The sequence below is a fragment of the Nipponia nippon genome, unplaced genomic scaffold (genome assembly GCF_047370975.1).
Source record: "Nipponia nippon isolate SJK-2023a ecotype South Korea unplaced genomic scaffold, ASM4737097v1 scaffold_20, whole genome shotgun sequence".
Taxonomy (NCBI): domain Eukaryota; kingdom Metazoa; phylum Chordata; class Aves; order Pelecaniformes; family Threskiornithidae; genus Nipponia; species Nipponia nippon.
In genome coordinates, this window is record NW_028262337.1 from 5,414,543 (window position 1) to 5,439,358 (window position 24,816).

Sequence of the window (24,816 nt, forward strand, 5' to 3'; positions counted from 1 at the left end):
TGCTCTTTCCTTCTCCCACCTTTCCTTTGCTGTGGCCCAGGTGCCCCCCAAGCTGCAGAGGCTGTCTGCTCTGGTGTGGGTCCTCTGGGGGCTGCAGGAAATGCCTGCTGCACCGTGGAGCTCCTTCTCCTCTGGCCCTGGTCTTCCCTCTGCTGCTGCTTGCTCCTTCTTGTTCCCTATTCCTCTGCCTGTTTGGTGTTTTTGCCCTTTCTTAAACATATTTTCCCTGAGGCACCACCAGCTGGGCTGAGGGGCTCAGCTGTGCCCTGCTGTGGGCCCACTGGGGCTGGCGGGAACCGGCTGTGTCTGGCACGGGGCAGCCCGTGCCTCTCCTCACCCCCGCAGGCCCTGGATACCCAAACCGAGTACACCCAGCCTGGGATGGCGTATGGTGGGGCAGGAACGCATCGTTTTTACGGTAAGAAAGCTGCAAAGTAATGGGTCCGCTGTCTTTTGAGGGCCAGCTCAGCAAGGAGCTTTGCTTACCAGAGACTCAAGAGTTTGCAAATCTGATAATTAACACTGTTTGCCTTTGAAGAGACTGCTTTTGCTCTTTGAAGTTTTGTATATCTCACCTGTGTGGCGTTGCACTTCCTACCCTTTAATTTGGAAAAGTGCAGAGCTGTTAGGCATATTGCCTTTGAAAGATGCCAGCTCCAGAAATAACATGAGTCTTTTCAAAGCTAAATGCGATGTGTATGGGAAAAGAGGAATATCTGCGTGATAAGCCGTTCTCAGCTACGTAGCCTTTTTTTTGGTCATTGTTAAAAAGCACATCTGTGAGAAACAAGCTTTCAATGCAGGTGGTTGTTAGGATAAACTACTGTGAGACTCCCTGCATCACAGCTTGCTCTTAGGAGTAACTCATGCTGGTTGTGGTCGTCATTGGGAGTCTCTGTTCGCTGTGGTCTTGGGAGGGAAAATTAGAGGAAATAGCATCTTGTAGTCCTGCTATTAAAGCCACATGGGATTTTCAGTAATTCCCTTAGTCTGTTTGTACAAATGGGCTTAATTATGTTTCTCTGACTTGGTAATTGTAGTAAAAGGTTTGGGAAGCTTGTATTACCATAGGATGAAAACACTTTTAAAATTTCTGTAGTAAACCTCCGAAGGCAACACTCTGGGGATAAAGCATTGCTTCTTCGCCAGCGTTCTAACAGATTGCAATTACAGCTGATGTTATGGTGTTGCAATACTCTGAAGGAAGATGTGACGGGAAGGAAGTATTGCATAGTTCTTATTCTGAAATGGATAACGGCTTTGTGGCTTTCTTAGGAAAACACCTGATTCTTTTCTTGAGGAATAAATCCTCTCTAGAACAGAGATTAAGAAGATTCACAAATAATTACACTAAGCCGTTAAAACCTTTCTGCATATATTAAATGTGGGCAGTTGCTCACTGCACAGCGTAGCAATTGGCACATTTCTTACCCCTTCTGTTAGGTTTGGACAGTTTGTAGGTCTGGCGCTAAAACTATGTCAAATGAAAATGATATAGTTGTTGCACATTCTTGTTGCTTATTCAGTGATAAGGTAGTCATAAGCTTGGCCAATGTATTGAAACTAAGGCTATAGTCATAAATCAGTAATTTAAGAGCATGGTTTTGAGGATGCTGCTGTTGTGGAATTTTTGTTGTCCTGAAGTGAAATTTAAGAAGGGCATAGTTAATTTTTCACCCCTTAAATGCAGCCTTGCATGGAGGTTGATGCTAGTAGATTTCTGATGACAGGTTATTTACTGAGAAAGAGTTGTGTATACTCAGAAGATGATAACAGAATCTGACTATTTTCACTGGATTTTTCCCAGACACAAGCTAAATCAGTAGGGAATAGGACAGTCATGGTTTTTATTTGGGGGGTGGTTCTGCAGTGGCGTAAGTCAATGAAAGTCAGTACTCAGCCCCTCCTCTTTACATTTAGGGGAATGAGATGGTTCAGGTCATTGGCCCAGGAAAAAATCAACCTAACAAGTGATGGAGGACCGAGTTAGCTTATACAGGGTCTTGTCAGCACAGGTACTGGCATAAGAGACAAGTCAGGAATATCAATGAGGTAAAGGATAGACTGGGGCAGTGCCAGCTTTTATTGGCTTGCATTGCTGTGGAATTGTACCTTTTATAAACTGATAAGAATGCATCTTCATATGCAGGAGAAAGTTCCGTCCTGCTGGTGACAGGAAAAAAAATATTCTTACAATGATAGTTTCTATTATACGATGGAGCTGTACAGCTATATGCATTTGATGATCTTATAAAGCCATAAAGAATATGGCTCAATTTGCAATGTAACTTTAAAACCATGCTACTCATCTCCTATGACATTAACCTGCCAGATCTGAAGTCATACTGAGAGCAGCCCTGCGGAGAAGGACTTGCGGGTACTGATAAATGAAAAGCTGGACATGAGCTTGCAATGTGCTCTCACAGCACAGAAGGCTGACCGTATCCTGGGCTGCATCAAAAGAAGCGTGGCCAGCACGTTGAGGGAGGTGAGACCCCACCTGGAGCACTGCGTCCAGCTCTGGGGTCCTCAGCACAGGAAGGACAGGGACCTGTTGGAGCGGGTCCAGAGGAGGCCACAAAAATGATCAGAGGGATGGAGCACCTCTGCTATGAGGAAAGGCTGAGAGAGCTGGGGTTGTTCACCCTGGAGAAGAGACGGCTGAGGTGGGGAGACCTTATTGCAGCCTTTCCATGCTTCAAGAGGGCTTATAAGAAAGATGGGGATAGTCTTTGTAGCAAAGCCTGCTGCGACAGAGCAAGGGGTAATGGTTTTAAACTAAAAGAGGGTAGATTTAGACTAGATCTAAGGAAAAAGATTTTCATGATGAGGGTGGTGAAACACTGGAACGGGTTGCCCAGAAAGGTGGTAGATGCCCCGTCCTTGGAAACATTCAAGGCCAGGCTGGACGGGGCTCTGAGCAGCCTGATCTAGGTGAAGATGTCCCTGCCAATTGCAGGGGGGATGGACTAGGTGACCTTTAAAGGTCCCTTCCATCCCAAAGCATACTATGATTCTATGATTCATAGCAATTTTAATGTTACTGTGCAAGGAAGCTGTAGCTTCTGAAGCAGTTAGAATTTCCAAATGTGAATACAAACTTAATTTTGTTTGCTGTTGTGTGTATCGGGAAAGCCTTTTTTCAAAGCTATGCTGCTGTTCTTTCAGTAGTTAGAAATGTAAGATAGATAATTAAGAGCTATGTTTCTATACAAATAATTGAAATAGTTAAATAAAAATGAAATATGAAGTTACAGATTCCTTTTATGTTAATCCTTTTTTTAGCTACAAAACGTGTCCACAAAAAATGTGGCATGGCTGCCTTTGAGCTTCTGTAAAAATAAATTCCAGGTGGTCTTTTGGAGGCTGTATTAACATTAGCATTAAAGTTGACTTGAGAATGTAAACAAAAAAGACTCGTAAGAGTCTGGTTTAGAAACCAAAGATGTAATTTTTTTTCTGCTTCCTTTCGCAATAACATTATGATTACAAGTTTATAGGAAAATAAAGTTATGGCTTAGGTATTTGAATTGGTCAGTACTTTGCATCAAGTGTGGGGAAAGTGCCTGGTTTTCAAGAGAATGGATCATCAAGATCTGACTAAAGCCTTTGTAGCAGAATAGGAGAAGAAAGAAGTATTGCTATAAGGATTGAGGAACCTGTGTGGCTTGGAGAGCCATAGGCAGAGTGGGAATAGATGGAAAGGGCAGCATTAGGAGGGTTATGTTTGATCTTCCTTTGGCTAGACATCTGTGAGGCAAGGTAGCAAATGTATCAGACTAGCTCAGGCAATGCTACCTTCTCAACATATGTCACTGTCGTGTGCATCTTGACTTCTTCCTTGCCAACAGCAATGAGCAATGGCTTTTCAGGATGCTGGTGAAATGGTTAATGTGGACACAGCCAGTTTGCTTCTCCTGGTCATTACTATTTTGCCTGTTCACGTAGATCTCCCTGGTTGACTCATTTCTGCCTTCAGTTCACTGATGATTGGGCTGGCAAGGATGTTTAGCCTAGAACTGCTTTCAGTACATAACTTTCCAATTATTTAAAATTATCAGAAATGGCTGAACAAGTGAGATGTAATTAGAAGTGTATTACCTTTTTTTTTTCCTTCCTTGAATAAGAATCTGACCAAGTTGTCCCTGAAATTTTGAAATGTTTTGGTTCTTTTCTTGTGCAACTCTGGCACTCAAGTATCTTTGATTTTACAAGTTTCGCATCCCAACTGGATGGATCAAAAGATGTGCATGCAGTTGAAAATGTGGCAGAGCTTTTAAGTGCTTCTTGAAATTACAGTTCCAAATGCTTGGGGGTTTCCTCTGTGTGTGTATGATCTTTAGAAAACGGTACCTTCTCATGTTTTAGTAGCTGTTGGTTTTCGTGTGTCTGCTTTTCTTGAGAGATCACTAGGTCTTCAACTATTTCATGGTTAAAACCAACTTTGCCACTTCTTGAAGTAAAGTTCTGTACGTGTTTTCCATCAAACCTGCTTTCATCAAGAATGCTCAATTAAATGCTGCAAGGTCGGTGTGCAGACTGGTCAGTGAAAATGCACCTCATTTTTCCACTTAACTACACAATTCTCTGTTCTGTGCCAAAGTGTTAATTTATACAGATTCACTGTAGTTACACAGCGGTTAGTAACTTTATAAGGTGTGGTCATACATAATACAGAAGATAAATGCTTTTCAAAACTGAGCTACTGTAAGGTAACAGATTAATGTGCGATGAGGGTCAGATTTCTGGCGGTAGTTCCACAGTGTCCTGTCTCATCCTGCCACCAGGGACAGCACAAATGCCTCCCCTCGAGAAGGGGTAGCATCGGGGATCAGCCAGTCCCTGGAGCAGCTACCCCTGAACCACCAGCCAAAAGAACACTGGTAGAGAGGAGTGGGCAATGAAAACAGTGAGCTTTCCTTTTGAAGGCGCTTTCTTCCCCTGTGTTTCAGGAACAGCAGCTTCACTTTCCTCCCACCCTCAGGACAGAAGAGGTTGTCCTTTTAGAGCATTCATGTGCAAACTGGAGAAAAGCGTCTGTAAGTGTGGCTATGAAAACATATTTTTGGCATGATTTCTCTGAAGTTTTCCTGTCTCCTATGGCAAATCACTTTCGGTAAATCACATCACCTTTTTTGTAAGATGTTTTTTCCTTTACTGTTAAATCATTAGAAATGGTGGTAGCTGGAACAGTTATTGCCGCTTTCATTAAGTGCCCTCTGCATCCTGGAATCCCCTAAGTGCTACAGCCCAGTCCACACCAAAACATTTAAGACTATGGGAGCTTTAATTTAAGCATGTGAGCAGTCCTGAGGCAGTCAGAAGGATGACTCAAGTTTTTTAAAAGTTAAGCAGTTGCTTAACTATTTTGTTAGGTCTGGTGCAACTTTTCCTCACTTTGAAAGACTGGTCAGCCGTCTTTCAGTAAGTCAATAAAAACAATGTATTAATCTGTGAGCACAGGCAACTATTAGACCAAGTCCAGCATACAGGTGCAAAGAATTTAAAAAAAAATAAGGGTCTAGTCTTGCCCTTTCTTTCATGCTCACTAAAGAAAAAAAAATCTGGTATGTCAAGGAGAATTTAGGTTAGAGTTTGGGTCTGTTTCTGTTGAATCATGTTTGTTTTATGTGTTACCTAGTAGTAAAATAACTGGAAGTTTTCAAAATGTTGGTATGCATGCTGACATATTACAATACCTCTAAATAGCAGAGGGAATTTAGAAACATCAAAGCAGTTCACAGTGCAGCCTTATACTGAGGTCCTGGATGATGGGGAGATGGCAACATCATTCAAAAAATAAAAAGGGAATCAACAGGCTACCTGGCTGAATCTGGTGATTAGCTAAAGAGGGTGAAGGCTAACAAGTGCTCTGAAAGTTGGAGTGGATGCTGAGCTTGTGTGTTCAAATGGCTGCTGTGAAGGAGGGAGGCATGCAAAAACACAAGCTGGACAAGTCACGGCAGTAGGAACGAGTCAGTGAAGTGGGTGTCAGCCCAAGAGCGTGGCGTGAGACACAGGGCTCATGCTTGGGGGATGTTGCGCTCAGCTAGCCTGCTCACTTACAGGCTGGGATCAGCAGGGAGAGGTTGGACTGGGTAGTTGTGGTAGGCAAAAAAAAAAAGCTTAAATTGTCAATGCTGGCAGGTAATTACCACAAGTAATTGTGGGTGCATGTGCAGGGTGAGGGTCTGAAATTGAACTTCTGAACTCTGGAGAACAAACTTGTTGCTTGCTGGCTACAGCTGTGTGGGCTGCTTGTGACTTCTAACACCTGAACTAAAAAAAAGGGAATTAACTGAATCCTCCTGTTAATGAATAGGCATGAGCCAGTGAGTAGGCTGATCGTGCTTTGTGCTTTTGTGTGTAGACTATCAGGTGGGAAAGCCAGGAGCTTGGGGAGCAGGAAGAAGGTGAACATCCTGGGGGGAGGAAGATCTTGGAAGTGGGGAGAGATATCCTGGGGATAGGAGAAACGCTGGGGGAGCCTGGGGACCTTGGCTGGTAAAGCTTGGGGCTGGTAATGGTGAGCAGCTGCGGAGCAGGGAGCCAGCACAACTTTCCCAGACCAGCGGCCATCTCCCTGATGGGAAGGGGCGGTGGGCCTCGGGGAGTGGGTGGGATAACCGATAGGGGTGACGGCTCAGATGTCACTGGTTCTAAACTAAACCTCTGTGTCCTGATCTGCTACGGCTTGTCTTGCCTGTGGGATAAACACATTTATTGTCTGTTACAGATCTCTTCCTGCGCTGGGGCCAAGGCCTATGGATGATGTCTGTATTGATTAAGATATTAAAATGCAATATCTGTTCTTGGAGAGTGTTTGCTTAGAAGGGACTGTCAGTGCTTAGTAAGAGGCACATTACTGAGGACTTTGGATTTCCAGTTACTAGCTTCACGGTATCCTCCTTAATTGCATTATTCATTCTAATTCTCATTCCTTTTATTCCTTTTTACGTTGCTGATGGCTGCAGTTTTCTTCTAAGTCATTCATTGGAATACATTTGTTAGCTTTGAAAGGGATCATAACCAGAGTTGTTCTCTCACAGTGCTGATGCCTTAAGTGATGCCTGAGGTGCGCGCCCCGGCGATGGCCGTTACCTGAGGTACGCTGGTGTGAGCTGTGCATGCTTATGCAGCCTGAAGGCGCTGTGGAATTGACTCACCTGCACCAAGATTTCACCGTGTGCATCATTTTACAGCCGACTCCTTAATGCGCCTTTGAAAGTACCGAGGGACAGGTGCCACGGCACCCTGAGAGCCTCCGGTCGCGGGAGCTGCAGGCCGTCCCTTCGCCGCGGGCAGCAAGGCCGGGTCGGCCTCCGCGCCCCCCGCCCCGGGCTGGGCTCTCCGCGCCCCGCCTTCGCCCCGCGGCCCTCGCTCCTCCCGGCCGCCGGCTTCGGCCCCGCCCGGCGGCGGGGGTGTGCGAGGGGCGGGCGGGAGGCGGCCCCGCCGCCGTCCCTCAGCCCCCCGCGGCCCGGCGGTGGGCGGGAGGCAGCCGTGAGGCGTGCGGCGGGGAGCGCTGGGGGGTTCGCGCCCCGGTGCCGCGCGGGTGGCCGAGGCGGTGGCTCTGCGGGGCGGCTGGGGCCGTGCTGCCCTGCCCCGCCGGCCCGGCGCGGGGGGGCTCCGGCAGCCGGGGAAGGCAGGGCGCCCGCCCGCCGCCGCCTCTCCGTGCGGTGCGGGGGCGGTGGAGGCGGGGGCAGCCTGACAGCGCTCCCCGGCGGTCCGGGCGCCGGGGCCGGTGGTTTCTGTCCTTCAGAATTACAGGAAAAAGCGTAACTTGCGCCGAGCCTGGTAACTTCCTGTTTTTTCACATCCTTCGCAGTGGCGGGGAGGCAGAGGTCCCTGTTAAGCGAAGCGCCCGTTCTGCAGCTGCGGTACGTGAAAAGGTTTGGGTTGTTTGTTTGTTTGTTTGTTGGGGTTTTTTTTGTTTTTTTTTCTTTTATTTTTCTTTTTTTTTCCTTCCCCCAGAGGTCTTTCTACTCATTTTTGTTCATATGGAGCGTGGGGAAGCGTGAAATTGTTCCCGGGAGCGTTACTCTAGCGGATCTCCACCAGCGGTGATGCGTGCTTGCGTTCACATCTCTGCAGATGTTCATTCTCTTGCTTGAGGCAGAGCATGCTTCTGTGTCTCTCTGGGCCAGGCAGCTGCTTTCACTTTCTTTCCTTCAAGTCCACGAGACAGTAAGAATTGAAACTTCGATTTAGCTGGTTGTGTTTGTCTCTTTTTGGGAAGAATATGATACTGATGCTTGGCAGTGGTTTTCTTTGTGTGTGCAGTAGTAGGAGTTAGTTCTCAAAATGCTTGCAATATATGCAGTCATCAAAGGCAGTAAAAGCTCTTTCCTAACTGCTGGCTGCTTAAATTGTTTGTATTCACTCAGATTTTCTCAAAGTGGCATATCAGATTTAAATACACTGGCCCCGTGCCGCTTCTGTGCTTGCACAGTTTCTGCCTCCTGGGAAAAAAGAATTTTGTATTATGTTTGAGTGCACGTCCATCGTGAGTATCATCTATACATGCTCGTGCTTAAATTGGGGAAGCTGCATTGAACTTCTCATCTGTAATGGACTGTGACTGTTGTCTTTTGAAGAGGGTTGTCTAAAGTAGTTGAAATCCAGCTTCTATCTTCTATCTGTGAATTAAGACACTGGGCAAGAAAATGTTTTCATGCTTGAAGAAAGCTTCGCGTGTTGGGCAGGAGAACAGAAAGGTCAGTTCAGATTTTTCTGTCAGATAGAGGCTAATCAGTATATAAAACAGGTTTCAAAAGGGATAAAGATGGGGGAGGGGGGGGAAAAAAGCTTTAGGTTTATATCATAGAGGTTGCAGTATTGAATGTTAAAGATCTTGTTCTTTTCTATAATAATCATGTAAGTCTGGTAATTTTTTTGCATATTGGTGCTTGTAGGAAACATTTTCAATGAAAAAATGCCGTACTGGGAGATCTCAAAATGTAGCTGTTTTCAGTAGGTCCCATGGAGCCTGGTTTCACACTACTGTGCCATGTTTCAGCTAGGAGTTTTGACTAAGGTGTAAAAATATTGTTAGTAAAGTTCACAGTATAGGTCGTAAACAAAAGAAAAACAGGATATATAACTCTTATGACGTGATCTCAATTAGCAGGGTGGGATGGTAATTGTCTTACGCAGGTCAACACAGAGATAAATATATTTGGGATCAAAGAATACAGAAGATGCTCAACAGGACAAAAAAAATTCGTGGAAAGTAGTAATGAGAAGACTGGTTTAGATGATTGTCCTCTGTTTGGGAAAAACGGGCTAATGTTCTGCTTAGATGTACAGTAATGGGAATAGCAGGTAAGTGTCTGGTAGCCTATGTTCCTGTAACAAGGTACGTGAGGTGTTTAGCATCCAGCAGTGAAAGGTGGTAAAGAACAGATGAAGGTGAGCTGTGCAGAGGCTTCCCTGTCAGGTTACACGTTCACTACGTTAATGCAATGGAGGCTGTAGCTCACTTCTGTAAATCTAGCTCTGACTATTCAGATATTGTGGCCGCACTTCAGGAAGGGTGTGAAATACTGGAGAACCTTCAAAAGAGAATATAAAAAAAATAACTAAAGGAAATGGAAAACAAATCTTTTAAAGAGGACTTAATGTATACTCTTTAGATTTGTATAAGGTTGAGATGAATATAGAGAAGGATATTTGATAGCGGGAGTGTAAGCAAGCTTCTTCATCACTGTGAAGAAGGTATGAGATGAAATGGTGTGTAGGTATTGTCTATATTCCAAATTAACTTCTAAACCCAAGAATAAGTGATGCAATAGTAGTATAACCACAAAACTCACTGTTAGCTGAGTTTGTAATGAGTCTGAGTTTACAATGTTTTCTAGACTATATGATTAAAACTTTTTCAAAATGGTGTATTATGTGTACAGGTAAGCTGCGGGGTCACGATCATCTCTTCTGAGTGATAAGAGTATGAAATTGAGGTTTTGCACTCATTTTGTTGTCTTTCCTGCTTGTGTCTGTGGGAGCGCAGGATTGCCTGCCTTGTTCTCTGCGTTCTTGTAACACTTGCAGTACTGCAGTAGGACTGGGATTATAATTATATCCTGCATTTTGGGGCTGTGGCTGATTCCCTGAACAGTCCAGGAAAGTTTTTATTTGCTTTCTTGTGAAACACAGTTTGATAGCATTATTTAAGTGGACGTGTGTTTTACTCTGGAACATCTGGAATGGGTTTTAGTTTAAGAGGCAAGGCTGGACAAGGTGAACTAGTGCTCTGAAACAGTACAGAAAATCTTCCTTCTGATTTTTCTATCAGGTGTGTATTCTGTACAAACTTCAGGTTAAAACCACCCAAATCTGGCAACTCTAAAAGATTTGCATCTGGCCACCCTCTCTCAGTGAGAGTTCTGAGTTTCTTGAAATGCATGGATCCTCCTGCCCTGACCATCCATTTTTTGCACCTACTTGCTTACCATGGCAGAAACATCTTGTTCTCCACCTTTGTTTGAGTGATTATGCTCAAGGAAGGGACACAAAGGCAACCGTCCTATCTAATAATGTCTTACTAACTGAAAGCGTCTGGCACAAAATCATCTCTCAAAGTCGACTCTTATAGCCAAAGTAGACTTCGTAATCCCTCAAACGCTGAGCTGAAGAAGAAGGTTCCAAGACCAAACCTGTACGTGAAGCCTGTTTAAGCCCTAGCTTGATTGGTTTTTCTTTTTCAGTGAAAAAAGAACCAGGAATGACAGTGCTGCTACGAGACCTGCAGTTCTTGCTGGTAGTATCACCAACATTCAGTTCTAGTGATATTGACGCCTGGCCTTTCTTTTAGTGAGCATTATCAAATGGGATATAATCATGTAGTTGAAGTGAAAAAAGCGACCAATAAGTAAAAATAAAGAAATTAAATCTTTTTTGTGTTTGTAGCTTTAAGCTTTTTCCCTAAAAAGTAAGTTTTTATTATGAGGTATTGTATATTAATTAGCAAACAAATATTTGTTTTGCAGCTTTTTTATCTAGCTAAGCATTTTATACCTTAAGATATCTTTAAAGGCTTATTTGTTATGCTTGTTCAGAGAATAATGAATTATATTCTATTTACTAGATATGGATTAATTATTTTTCTGTATTACTATCAATCTGCATTTAGGTAAAAATCGGAATTTAAATACAATGTACAGCATTTTCTATTAAAACGTATTAATATTCAATATGCTGTTAAATATCATTCTATAACAAAAGAAAGGGTTTATCAAAACATGTTTTGCATCTGTAACTCTAGGGTATAGTAAACAAAATAACTGTTATCATCAGTTATTAACTGAACTGACCTTTCCCGGTCACTCTGTCCTTCAAGATTTTAAAACAAAAGTATCTTATCCTTTTGTGCCTATCTTTTTATTCAGAGCCTGAAAGAGGAAAACGGCTTCCTGCTTTTTCAATTTCCAGTTGATTTGCAGCTTTTAAATTAACAAGTTGTTGAACGTGATGAATACGGCCTTTGCTTATATTTTTTGTTTTTGCCCACTATGGCATTTTTAGAAGTTTCTGCAGTCAAAAGTTGGCACAGCATTTCAAGGGGCTCTGCTCCACGCTGTTCATTCAGATATGTCTGTAACCTTAGTGGTTTCTGTTTTCTGAATAAATAAGTATTGTTTGAATTTATTTAATTTAAGTGATTCTAGTAGATTATGATAACATTATGTTTTAAGGTAGGCTGTCATAATTTCAAATTTAAATAGGTTTATTTTTCAAAAGAAAACATGCCTAAGTCCTGTTTAAATCAAGTTCTATTTAAATGTTAAAATTTTAAATCTTATGCATCCTAGTCTGAGGTTCAGCTGACTATTTTTAGCTCAGTTGAGGACTGGGGGTTATGAAACCAATGTGCTCAGGATTTTTCACTACACTATTTGTCATTTTTCCCATGGATGAGCTTGTCAGTGCATGATTTATAGGGGTTAGAGAGCTGGGAAAAGCCATTAACTGTTCCTCACATTTACTGCTTCCTCCATTATGTTTACATATCATTCTCTGATCTACGTAGAGAAACCCTCGTTTCCCTCCCTCCAAGGGCTCGCTGGTACTCGCCCTTGATGGAATCCTGACCAATCCTGGAAGCTGATGCTTCTACACCCTGTTATCTAGGAAGGAGACTGAAGTCCATATTTGGATCATTTGCCTGAAATGTCCCCTTTCCCTGTAGGATTTGTGTAAATGCTGATGGATTTGAATCTTGGAGTTCTGAAAACTGATGGTTATGGCTTTTCCAATTGCGTCTGTGCATAACATCACAGTTGGGTGGCCCTGTGGGGTTGAGCACAGGCATTCAGCATTGGATGATCTCATATAGGGCGAGGTCTGTCTCTCCATATGGTAGCTGGCATGGCAGAGCTGTAGCAATTGCTACTAAAGACTAAATAAAAGACAGCAATGGCTGTTCAGCTTGTTAGTTGTTAGAAGAGTGTCAGACTTAGTAGAAAAGGATGCCGTGTTATGTTCCAGCAAAGATGTTAGAAATCCCTGAAGATGATTGGGCTTATGTCTTATATAGGCTAAAAGCATACTGCCTTTCAATTTTTAGGTGTACCATGTTCTTTGTTCATGGTGTAACAGCTACACTGCACGCAGAAGTATGTGTTTGTGGAGTTAAAAACAATCTTAGAATTGGATCTGAATGGAAGCTTTCCTGTCCCGAAATGGGGGAAATAGTCCTAAATAGAATATGGGGAAAAGTTACTTTGGGTAATTTTTTCCTCTGACTTCTTAAAATTTCTAAACCATAGCTCTTCCAAACAACTTAAATGTCAAAATGAAAATGGAAAACCAGAGGTTTTGGTATTGAGAAAGCCTTGGTTCATCAACTGTGTTATGCAATTTTTTAATTTATTTAATAAGACTTTCATTGAGATTGCCCCTTCCTGCAAGAAATCTGGCTTTGGTGAATCAGTTTTTTAAATAGTTGAAGAAGACAGTTCTGTTCATGCTATTGTTTAGTTATCAGAATTTAGCTTTTATAGGTATCTTTAAGTGAAGCACTTCTGAATTTGTGCTGTGACTTTCACTCAGCAATGTTCTTTCCTGATTGCGCTTTTCCATGTGCTGTCTTTTAAGTAAACAGCCAAAGAGCTAGTTAGTCACCTATCAGTATAGTCACAACCACTAAGACGTGAGCAGGGTTGCAACCTGCTGAGTCACTACCCTGGTCTCTGACATGTAGTAACTAGTCACTGACATGTCAAATAACCAGCTGCTAATTGGTATTGGAGAAAGTAGAAGGAGATGCAACATAGCATCAGGACTGAAGTAAATTAACAGCTCACAGCTGGAGAGAAATGTCAAGGAGGTGTCTCTCCCCAGTCCTCTCCTCTATTTCACCAACTCAGATGCCTGTTAAATCATGTAGCAAGCTGCTTACATTTGCGACTGTATCACAAATACAATTTCTGCTTAGTTTTCTGCTATTTTAGCAAGTGGAAGTGACTTACTATGTGGTGAGTGCTAGCGGAGCACTAGGAGAGGGGGGGAAAAGGTAGGTATAGGTACAGGACGAGGAGCGCTCACCGAGTGTGGATGGGACCTTTGGCTGTTTAAGTGTCCTGGTGAGCATCTGGAACTAGGATTTTTTGAAGGCTTGTAACTTATCGTGGCCAGGTTTGCCATGCCTGATCTTTTAGCACTGTGCTCCACTGCACTGGAATATGCGGTGGTATGTGGTATTTTTGGCACAAGCATAATTCTGAAATGTTTTTATGATTTCCCAATGCTTTTGAGTTCCAATTCCTTGCTAAAAAAGTGTGTAATTGCTAGAGCTAGGCAAAGGAATATGATAAAAAAAAAAAAGTTTTCTTTATTCTTGGAAATAGCTGAACTATTTTGGCTGAAATGCAGCCTCTTCTGTCTTGTGTCCCCTCAAAAATAGCAAACCAGCATATGTGGAATATCAGCAGAAACTGTTAGAGCTTTGTCTAGTTGTAAGCAAAGACAGTCAGTGGGAAATGTTTGACAAACTTAATAGGCTTTTTTCCTTTTTTATATAGCAAACTGTTCTTCGTCTCCCTGGTAGAGTTTTTGCACCCTTTAAAGTGTTCTGTGCTTTAGCCAAGGCTGTGGTTCCGCTCATGCTGTCTTTTCGCTTTTCTAACAAACTCTCAGCAAAGATCTATAAAATAATTTAATTTCCGAAAGAAGGGTAGCTGCTCCCAGATAAAGTCAGTGTCCATGTCAACTTATGGTTGCTTTTTTTGCACTGGATCTTCTATTGAAATGGACTGTTAATTTTATTAAAAACATTTAATAAATTGATTCTTTCCTAGGCTGGAACGGACTTTGCAAGCATCATGATCTTCATTTTGTTCTTGGTATTAGCTGATTTTTTTTCTTTTTTCACTAGTCCACAAAGTAGGAAAACCTATTAGCACTTTTTGCTAGAGCAGTGTAATCAAGTTCAGTATTGACAGCTGCTCTGTAGTGACATTGCTTTTCTCTCTTTTTGCTCAATTCTTTTATAGTTGCATATATTTGAAATGATGCTGCTGCCTATATGATACGGAAGCTGTTGTTCCCTGACATACTGTTATCTAATCTTACAGCAGCTTTTACTGTTTTTTGTTACTGTGTAGTTATGTTCAGTGAATCTAAGGAAGCAGTCAGTCACTAAGGGAAATTCTGTAGTTAGTCATGGTCATAATATGTAAACCTTGTATTCTATGCAGACAAGTGGAAAGCTTGTGTTTTGAACAATTGGTTTGATTTTATGAAGCCTTTACGGTACAGAATACGCAGTGAGCTGTTATTACATGTTGCTAGCAGTTAAGTCTACAGAAAAGAAAGAACAGAGCTTTATTAATGTTAAGTGTCTTAAGCTCTTTTCCTGTAAACAATTATATGCATGCTTATCTTCACATGCCACACAGAGGATTTGGTATTGTACTCATGAACAAGTACATCCTCCAAGATTAAAGCCATATTCATAGAGCTGTTGCAAAAACATTTTATTTGACTAATAAAATCATTTACTTTTGAAAAGTAAAATGCTCATGCCAGTGTAGCATCTGTAACTCGTTATTGATTTGTCCTTGGCTTACCATTCCTCCTCTGTCAGATAGTTTTGATTAGGCACATCATCTTGTAGTGCTCTTGGTTATTTTGCTTGGTTTTGTTGATGTTGATAATCATCTCTGAAGCACGTTGGCTTTCTGCAACTACTAGTCTCCTAGCTAATGAAGTACTGACTACATCAATGTTTACCACAGCTGTATAGCAATCATTGGTGTGTGTTTCTATGAAGCTGGCAAAGCCTTTTTTAGTCATCATTATGATTTTTCTTTATTTTTGAATGGAATGTAGTTTTCTTGTAGGCATGACTTTGGGACTGATGTTTTTACTTTGGCATCTTTCTTAAACTTTAAAAAATACAATAAGAATAAACACACACTTGAGTGCTTACAAAATATATTCTTAGCTTTAACAGAGTGGAACTTCTAGTATCTCATCAACATTGCTGTAGACTATATTAGTTCTAAAATTTTAAAATAACTATCTAAATATTTTTAAATCTGCATCTATTTTTAATTCTGCAGCTACTAGTGCAGAATACTTGGAACAGTTGCTTAAGGTTCTTTGTTTTTATTGTTTTATCACATCAGTAGCATAATTCATCTTTACCGCTTTGAGAACAAGAACTTACACCCTGGGCAATTAAAGTTGTAATAGATTCTCTTTTTGTAATTGTTTTGTTCTTGTTGGTACATCTTGCTACAGCTGTATTTTAGGAGTGTGTCACTGGCAAACTCCTCCCTCATTTCTTGTTTTATTGCATGTGTCCTTCTCATTTTTTTTGTCCTGTTTTGCACTGTCATAGCCTCAAAGTTCATAAAATGCTTCCTGAGACAGACTGAAAATAATGTTTAAGATGAGTTCTGGCAGAAACTGAGCACCAAGCATTTTTTTTTACTGTGGTTTTCTCTTTTAGATTACTGTAAAACTATTTTGTAGCAAAACCAAGAAGTTTTTGTGGAAGGAACCATAATGTAGGGCAGAACCCCTTCTGCCTATATCCCACCTATAGATCTCTGTCTCAAACAGTGACCTGCTGCACACCTGCTTCCTAGCATTGTCTGAGCCTGTGGGAGGAGGAGATGCCTTGTTTGGTCTGAAAGCTGCTGGCGTACCTGTTCTAGAGAGATAGCACTTGCCTCCCACCTGGAGCCCTCCTGAGATACAGGTTTGTATGGAGAGCTGAAATTCCTAATGTGAGACAGGGACCCTAACTAACTGCAGCAATAATAATGCCCACTTTTTGCTTATGAACATTGTAGCTAGAGCAACTTGTCCAGTAAGTAGGAATATTAGGCCCTAGGCCTTCTTCTGCTGAAGGGGATCTGAAGCCTCTGTTTTCTACAGGCACATCTCCTACTTACTTGCCAAAGGAGTAATCTGGGTTGCAGCATATTCTGCCCTTCATGTAGGAGTTGGGCCGCTCTACAGACTTGTTACAGACAAGCTGATGAAGCATAGGCTGGATGAGGCGGATTGAAAACTGGCGGATTGAACAAATGGGCCCAGAGGGTAGTGATCAGTGGCAGAAAGTCTCGTCGGAGGCCAGTGACTAGTGGTGTACCGCAGGGGTCAGTTCCGGATCCAGTCCTGTTTATTATCTTCATTAATGATCTGGATGATGGGGCAGAGCATACCCTCAGCAAGTTTGCTGATGACACAAAACGGGGAGGAGTGGCTGATATGCCAGAGGGTCAAGCTGCCATCCAGAGGGACCTTGGCAAGCTGGAGAAATGCGCTGCCAGGAGCCTCATGAAGTTCGACAAGGAAAAGTATGAAGTCCTGCACCCGGGGAGGAACAACCCCAGACACCAATACAGACAGGGGGCTGACCAGCTGGAGGGCAGCTTTGCAGAAAAAACCCTGGGGGTCCTGGTGGACACCAGGTAGAACATGAGCTAGCAGTGTGCCCTTGTGGCAGAGAAGGCTCGTGGTATCTAGGGCTGCGTTTGGAGGAGTGTAACTAGCAGGTCAAGGGAGGTGATCCTTCCCCTCTGCTCAGCACTGGTGAGGCCATACTTGGAGTGCTGTGTTGAGTTCTGGACTCCTCAATACAACAGAGACATGGGCATACTGGAGAGAGTCCAATGAATGACCACAACAATGATTAAGGGACTGGAGCATCTATCATATGAATCATAGAATCGTCAAGGTTGGAAAAGGCCCTTAAGATCATCGAGTCCAACCATTAACCTAACACTGCCAAGTCCATCTATACCATGTCTTCGAGCACCACATCTATCCGTTCTTTAAATACCTTCAGGGATGGAGACTCAACCACTTCCCTGAGCAACCTGTTCCAATGCTTGACCACCCTCTCAGTGAAGAAGTTTTTCCTAATATCTAACCTAAACCTCCCCTGGCGCAGCTTGAGGCTGTTTCCTCTTGTTCTATCACTCATTACTAGGGAGAAGAGACCGACCCCCACCTCACTACAACCTCCTTTCAGGTAGTTGTAGAGAGCCATAAGGTCTCTCCTCAGCCTCCTCTTCTCCAGACTAAACAACCCCAGCTCCCTCAGCCGCTCCTCATAAGGCTTGTGCTCTAGACCCTTCACCAGCTTCGTTGCCCTCCTCTGGACATGCTCCAGCACCTCGATGTCCTTCTTGTAGTGAGGGGCCTAAAACTGAACACAGTACTTGAGGTGTGGCCTCACCAGTGCCAAGTACAGGGGCACTATCACCTCGTGGTCCTGCTGGCCACACTATTCCTGATACAAGCCAGGATGCCATTGGCCCTCTTGGCCACCTGGGCACACTGCTGGCTCATGTTCAGGCGTCTGTCAACCAACACCCCCAGGTCCTTTTCTGCCAGGCAGCTCTCCGGCTACTCTTCCCCCAGCCTGTGGCATTGCATGGGGTTGTTGTAACCCAAGTGCAGGACCCGGCACGGAGCCTTGTTGAATCTCATGCAGTTGGCCCCGGCCCATCAATCCAGGTTGTCCAGGTCCCTCTGTAGACCCTTCCTACCCTCCAGCAGATCGACAATTCCACCCAACTTGGTGTCATCTGCAAACTTACTGAGGGTGCACTCAATCCCCTCATCCAGATCATTGATAAAGATATGAAACAGGACTGGCCCCAGTACTGAGCCCTGGGGAACACCACTTGTGACCAACTGCCAACTGGATTTGACTCCATTCACCACCACTCTCTGGGCTCGGTCATCCAGCCAGTTTTTAACCCAGCGTAGAGTGCACTTATCCAAGCCGTGTGCAGCCAGCTTCTCCAGGAGAATACTGTGGGAGACAGTGTCAAAGGCCTTACTAAAGTCCAAGTAGACAACATCCACAGCCTTCCCCTCATGCACTAAGCAGGTCACCTTGTCATAGAAGGAGACCAGGTTAGTGAAGCAGGATCTCCCTTTCATAAACCCATGCTGGCTGGGCCTGATCCCTCAGTTGTCCCGCACTTGCTGCATAATGGCACTCAAGATGACCTGCTCCATGACCTTCCCTGGCACCGAGGTCAGGCTGACAGGCCTGTAGTTCCCCGGATCCTCCTTCCGACCCTTCTTGTAGAGGGGCGTCACGTTTGCTAGTTTCCAGTCATCTGGGACCTCCCTGGTTGACCAGGACTGTTGATAAATAATGGAGAGTGGCTTGGCCAGCTCCTCTGCCAGCTCCCTCAGTATCCTTGGGTGGATCCCATCTGGGCCCATGGACTTGTGCGCATCCAGGTGGAGGAGCAGGTCAGTGACTGCCACCTCTTCAACAACTGGGACTTCACTCTGCATCCTATCTCCATCTCCCAGCTCAGGGGCCTGAAAAATCTGAGGATGACTAGCTTGACTTTTAAAGACTGAGGCAAAGAAGGCATTAAGTACCTCTGCCTTCTCCTCATCCTTTGTGGCAAGGTTACCTTCTGTATCCAACAAAGGAGGGAGATTCTCCCTGGCCCTGCTTTTGTCACTGACACATTTATAAAAACTTTTTTTGTTGTCTTTAACGGCGGTGGCCAGTTTAAGTTCCAGCTGCGCCTTCACCTTTCTGATCTTCTCCCTGCATAACCTCACAACATCCTTGTAGTCCCCCTGAGTCGCCTGCCCCTTCTTCCAAAGGCAGTAGGCTCTCCTTTTTTTCCTGAGTTCCAGCCAAAGCTCTCTGTCCAGCCAGGCCGGTCTTCTCCCCCGCCTGCTCGACTTGCGGCGCATGGGGACGGCCTGCTCCTGCGCCTTTGAGATTTCCTCCTTGAATAATGTCCAGCCTTCCTGGACTCCTTTGCCCCTCAGGACTGCCTCCCAAGGGACTCTGTTAACCAGACTCCCGAACAGCCCAAAGTCCGCCCTTCTAAAGTTCAGGGTAGCGGTCTTGCTGACCCCCTTCCTTACCTCTCCTAGAATTGAAAACTCTATCATTTCATGGTCGCTGAGCCCAAGACAGCCTCCGACCACCACATCACCCACCAGGCCCTCTCTGTTCGTGAACAGCAGGTCCAGCGGGGCGTCTCCCCTGGTTGGCTCGCTTACCAGCTGCGTCAGGCAGTTATCTCCCACACACTCCAGGAATCTCCGAGACTGCTTTCTCTCTGCTGTGTTGTATTTCCAGCAGAGATATGGTAAGCTGAAGTCTCCCACGAGAGCAATGGCTAGAGGTTGTGAGACTTCAGCCAACCGCTTGTAGAATACTTCATCTGTTTCCTTGTCCTGGTTGGGTGGTCTGTAACAGACTCCCACCACGATATCTGCCTTGTTAGCCTTCCCCCTGATCTTTACCCATCAGCACTCAACCTTATCATTACTGTTGTTAAGCTCTAGGCAGTCATAACACTCCTTAACATACAGGGCTATCCCCTCCCCCTGTCTTTCCTAGCCTGTCCCTTCTAAAGAGCTTGTAGCCATCCATTGCAGCACTCCAGTTATGTGAATCATCCCACCATGTTTCCGTGATGGCGACCGCATCAGAGTTTTCCTGTCGCACAGTGGCTTCCAGCTCCTCCTGTTTATTGCCCGTGCTGCGTGCATTGGTGTAAATGCACTTCAGTTGGGCTATAGATCTCTTCTCCAACACAGGGATGCTACCCCTAGGCTCATCCCTAGCAAGACTGGTTTTATCCCCTTCCCCCTTTGCATCTAGTTTAAAGCCCTCTCAACTAGGCCAGCTAACTCCTGGGCCACGATCCTTTTCCCCCTTTGCAACAGGTGAACCCCATCTGTCTCCAGCAGGCCTGGTGCCATGTAAACTGCCCCATGGTTGAAAAACCCAAAATTCCGTCGCTGGCACCAGCCCCCAAGCCACGTGTTGATGAGGTGGGTCTTCCTGTTCCTTTCCATATGCCTCCCAGCTACTGATGAGATGGAGGAAAACACCACCTGTGCTCCTGATCCTTCAAGCAATTGCCCTAGCTCTCTAAAGTCCCTTTTGATTGTCTTGATGCCACTATCAGCTATCTCATCACTGCTGACTTGAACAACCACTTATTAGTGGATAATAATCGGAAGCTTTTACCAGTCTGGGGAGCTTCCTGGTAACGTTTCTTATCCTTGCACCAGGGAGGCAGCAGACTTCCTTATGGGATGGGTCCGGTCGGCAGATCAGGCTCTCTGTTCCCCTCAGAAGGGAGTCACCTACGACAATTACCCTTCTTTTTCTCTTGCCGATGGCCGTTGTAATGCGTGGGGCTGACTGCTTCCCCCCAGTCAACCCTTTGGATGGATCCCTGTCTGTATCTTCATCCTCCTGGCCCTCAGGTTCCAGAGCCTCATACCTGTTGTGTAAGGGCACCTGGAGGGGTGAGGTGGGCCGGGAGAGGATTCGCCTGCTTGCGCCAAGCTGGGATCTGCATCCATCCTTCTCCTTCTCTTGGGTCCCCTCCTGTACTGTACAAGGGCAGAGGACCCTCTCCCTCACGTGATGCTTCCGTCTGGCATGGTCGTCTCAGGGATGGTAAGGACTGGCTCCACCAGTCTATCTCCCTCTCGCACTCCCTGATACTCCTCAGTCTTGCAACTTCTTCTTTCAGCTCTGCCATCATGCTAAGCAGATCCTCCACCTGCTTGCACCTCACGCAGGTGTTGTCTCGGCAGTACCCTGTCACCAGAGCAAGGCTCTGGCACTCCCTGCAGCCAGAGACCTGGGTGGCTGCATGTTTGAGTGGGAGCTCCATCTGCATCACCACATCCCTTCTGGGGGAGAAGAAAAGGCTTATGGGGGATGTCATCAATACCTGAGGGGAGGGTGCAAAGAGGACAGAGCCAGGCTCTTTCCAGTGGTGCCCAGTAACAGAACGACAGGCAGTGGGCACAAACTGAAACACAGGAGGTTCTCTCTGAACATCAGGAAACGCTTTTTCACTGTGAGGGTGACTGAGCACTGGAGCATGTTGACCAGAGAGGTCATTTCCACCAGAGAGGTGGACTTTCCATCCTTGGAGATCTTCCAAAGCTGTCTGGTCATGCTCCTGGGCACCTGGTTCTGGGTGGCCATGCTTGGGCAGAGTAGTTGGACCAGATGACCTCCAGAAGTCCCTTCCAGTCTCAGCCACTCTGTGATTCTGTGAGTGATGACAGCAGTGCTTGAGGCAAGGGGAGTGTTTGATTTCTGTCATTTTTCCCCTGAAACCCTAGATTCAGCTTTACCTTTAGAAGAAATCATTCTACTTCTTTGCTTTCCTCCTTACCTCAGTGTTTTGGGCTTTTTTGGCTGCACAGCAGTTCAGCTTCAAAGAACAAGCCAAAGAGAGATGCCTTCCCTTGCCTTTGCAGAGTGTCCTCAGGTCTGGTGCTTGGGCTGCTTAGCTGGGATAAAAACAATGTGACTTCACCCTCTTTCAGGTGGATGATGACCTGGGACCGTTGCCCACTTCTGAACAATTGTTTTATTAGGTGGTGATGCCTAAGAGATGCAGATCAATCCTCCTCCTACAACAGCCTTCCTTGTCAAAAGAATTCACTCTGCTAAGTAAATCTGCTCAGAAGATGGCTAGGCAGGCTGGATTTCAAGTTGATGTAGATATATTTCTTACCAATTCTTTACACGGTCCTTGGAAGGTAAATTACGTAGGTGGATTAGACTGCCCTCAGAAGGATTTCAGGTGCATGTACCTCTTTATTCTTTATAGGAAATGTATACACATTTCTTAGGAAAACTGCAGCAAATTTCTCCTGTCTTTACTTGAAGTATATTATTTTTGTTTTTATTTAATGACAGCATTTCCTGCCCATAGGTGCTGAAGAGGAAATGTTCAACTGTTTGATTTGGATGTTTGTCCTGCTCTGCAGCTCTATAGCAGGTATGTTTCTTGACTATTAGCACCTGTCTTGCCATAAGAAAGTTTTCCAAAAGGTGACCCTCCCCAAATGAAATTTAAGAGTTCTGAAAGTGAAAAAAATTGATTTTAAAAATAGAAGTTTGATAGTAGGTGATTGACTAAGTAGTGTACAGTATAGAGAGAAAAATTAGCTTATGGCACTCTTGATGTCCTCTTGTGGAATGTTGATTGTGATCATGATAGCCGGGATTTTTCTTTTGTATTTAAAGTATTTTAAGAGAAGTATTTTAAAACTTACTTTGTTAACTGTTTCCCTGTTACACAAGATATAGAAGGGGAAGCTGCATCTGGAAGTCATATCATAGTTCAATTCTTGTTGGGTTGTAAAGGCTGGTAACTTTGGAGAGCTGCTGATGGAACAAATTAATGTTTTTGTAACTACATGAACACTTAAAATGCAGTTAATGTCCGCTGGTTTTGGACTGGTTTAAGTCAAATATTGCCTATTCAGAAATACATGCAATGACTACTAATGTTCTCATTCCTAATTTTAAAAGCCACCTCACAATGTGTGACTGTTGATTTTTATTTATTTTTTTTTTTTAAATGTGGTATTTCCAGAGTCAGTTTAAGCTGGCATGGGTAACTGCTGAAGTTGGCACAGCAGGCAGGTCTGCACTCCCTCTGCCTCTCATCTCCGTCTCCTTCTGTTGGAGTTTGTGTGGCTAGTGGTGAAGCCATGAGGAGTCTCATCTGGATGGAGATTGATGTTATGTTTTGCCAAGCTTTTATTTTTTGTTTGTATCAGTTTCCTTTTGGTTCACTATGCAGGCACTTCGTCTGGCACACAAAAGGGATAACAGCAGTGAAGGAGTGGTCGAGGATTAAAAATGCTTCTTGTGACAACAGTGCCAGTTTAAACTGATTAAGTTGAATAGTATAGGTTAGAACAGGAAATCACAAGGACAGATTGAAATAATGACTTTGTGACAATAATTGAAAGTTCACGTGCAATTTATCACATACAACTTAACATGCAACAGTAATTTGTTATATAATGGTATTTGTGTCTTAAATTGTTTGGGGATTACATGGAAGAGGAGTGCACGTGTTTGCAGAAGCTTGAAGGATATATGAAACAGTGCAGGTAATTGCTTACAACTGATACACAGTAAAATTTGTGCAGCAGAGTGTAAAACAGCCATTAGTATGACTTTGAAACATAAAGAAATTACTTTGAAACAAAAAGGACACAAAAAGAAACATAGAAAGCAATTTACAGTTAATACATCCAAAAAGGAGAGAATGACCAGAAAACAAGGAAGAAAGTTTAATATTTGATTCCGTTTCATTCCTACAGTCTAGCAAAGAAATTCTATCTGTAAAAGTTGGGGCTTTTTTATTTTATTTAACAGATTTATTTATGAAATGTGGCTTCAAAAATAAGTAGCAGCAAAAAAATAAACAGCTAGCTCCTTGCAGGACTCTAATGGGTGATTCTTGCACTGTTTGATAACTTTGTTGCTGAATTCATTCATTCAGCCTGCTTCTGTGTTTTCCTTTTACATGCATTTTGTGTATAATTCTTGCACTGTATCTGGGAATATAAATGCTATGAGGGGTAAAAGTACTAATGAGATACTGAAGTATATTGCAGCTTAGTTGTAAATTTTAAACTTACCAGCTTGATGTATTTTCTGATAACTAGTAATGGTAACATCTAAATGATATGCATACCTTTTACATATAGGAATGTTTTTTAAAAACAGATTTAAAAAACAAAACTCTTTTCTTCATTTTCAACTATTAAAAAACATTTGAGTTGACATTTCTCCATTATTTCTGGGAAGATATCGAAACGTCATTCTTATATAGCACCTATGGTGCAGTTCATGTGAACTAAGTTTCCAAACAGCAATATCTGATTCGAGTGACTAACTAAGTGTCTTATTTGAACTCTGTATGAAAAAAACCTAATTAAATTCTCTGTAGACAACAAAATAAGTTATTGTTTTTCCACTGGTATTTTAAAAGGAATTAGGTTATGTGATACCTTTGATTTTGCTTTTAGATGAAAACTCTATCAGAGATGCTGACATTTTTCCTTCATCTCCTGAAATTGAAAGAGGATCCACCCTGAAACTATTTTGTGTTCTCGGAAAACGATACACGCCTCACAGAAACGCAAGCCACATCATTTGGAAATTGAATCATGAATTGATTGCTCAGGAAAACTATAACATTGTGAACGAGACTGTATCTAGTATAACCATCCATAATTTCACTTACAGCAAAGCTCATGTGAAATGTTTCACTAAGTACTTGGGCAAGGAACAACTTTTGGTTCACACTGAAGTTAAATCTGGCTGTAAGTAGAAATGCAGAAAAATTAATTTTAACATTTTTTAATAACTTACTGTAAAAAATTTACTTTTAAAACAACTACTTTTTTTTTTTAGTTTGTGGCATTGTAAGACACCTGTATTCAAGTATCTCCTTTTTTTTTTTTTTCTGAAATAAAGCATGAAATTGCAGGCATTCTTTACTGACACTGGTCCATAACCTCTCTGAC

General features: G+C 43.5%; 1 protein-coding gene across 7 annotated transcripts in view; it reads left to right on the top strand.

Annotated features, from left to right (window-relative positions):
* The first annotated feature begins 7,521 nt into the window (after positions 1–7,521).
* The window catches only part of IL31RA (interleukin 31 receptor A), a 42,925-nt gene continuing 25,630 nt past the window's right edge, over positions 7,522–24,816 (top strand). The window contains exons 1-5 of one of the 7 annotated variants that reach the window (XM_087759777.1): positions 7,522–7,877; positions 7,972–8,184; positions 15,953–16,204; positions 22,200–22,265; positions 24,316–24,612. In XM_087759777.1, coding sequence (XP_087615903.1) covers positions 22,214–22,265; positions 24,316–24,612 — 349 coding nt within the window. In that variant the 5' untranslated portion in view covers positions 7,522–7,877; positions 7,972–8,184; positions 15,953–16,204; positions 22,200–22,213. Of the gene's footprint in view, positions 7,890–7,971; positions 8,185–15,952; positions 16,205–22,199; positions 22,266–24,315; positions 24,613–24,816 lie in introns of all 7 variants that reach the window. The other 6 variants (XM_087759778.1, XM_087759775.1, XM_087759779.1 and 3 more) reach the window with 6 other exon arrangements.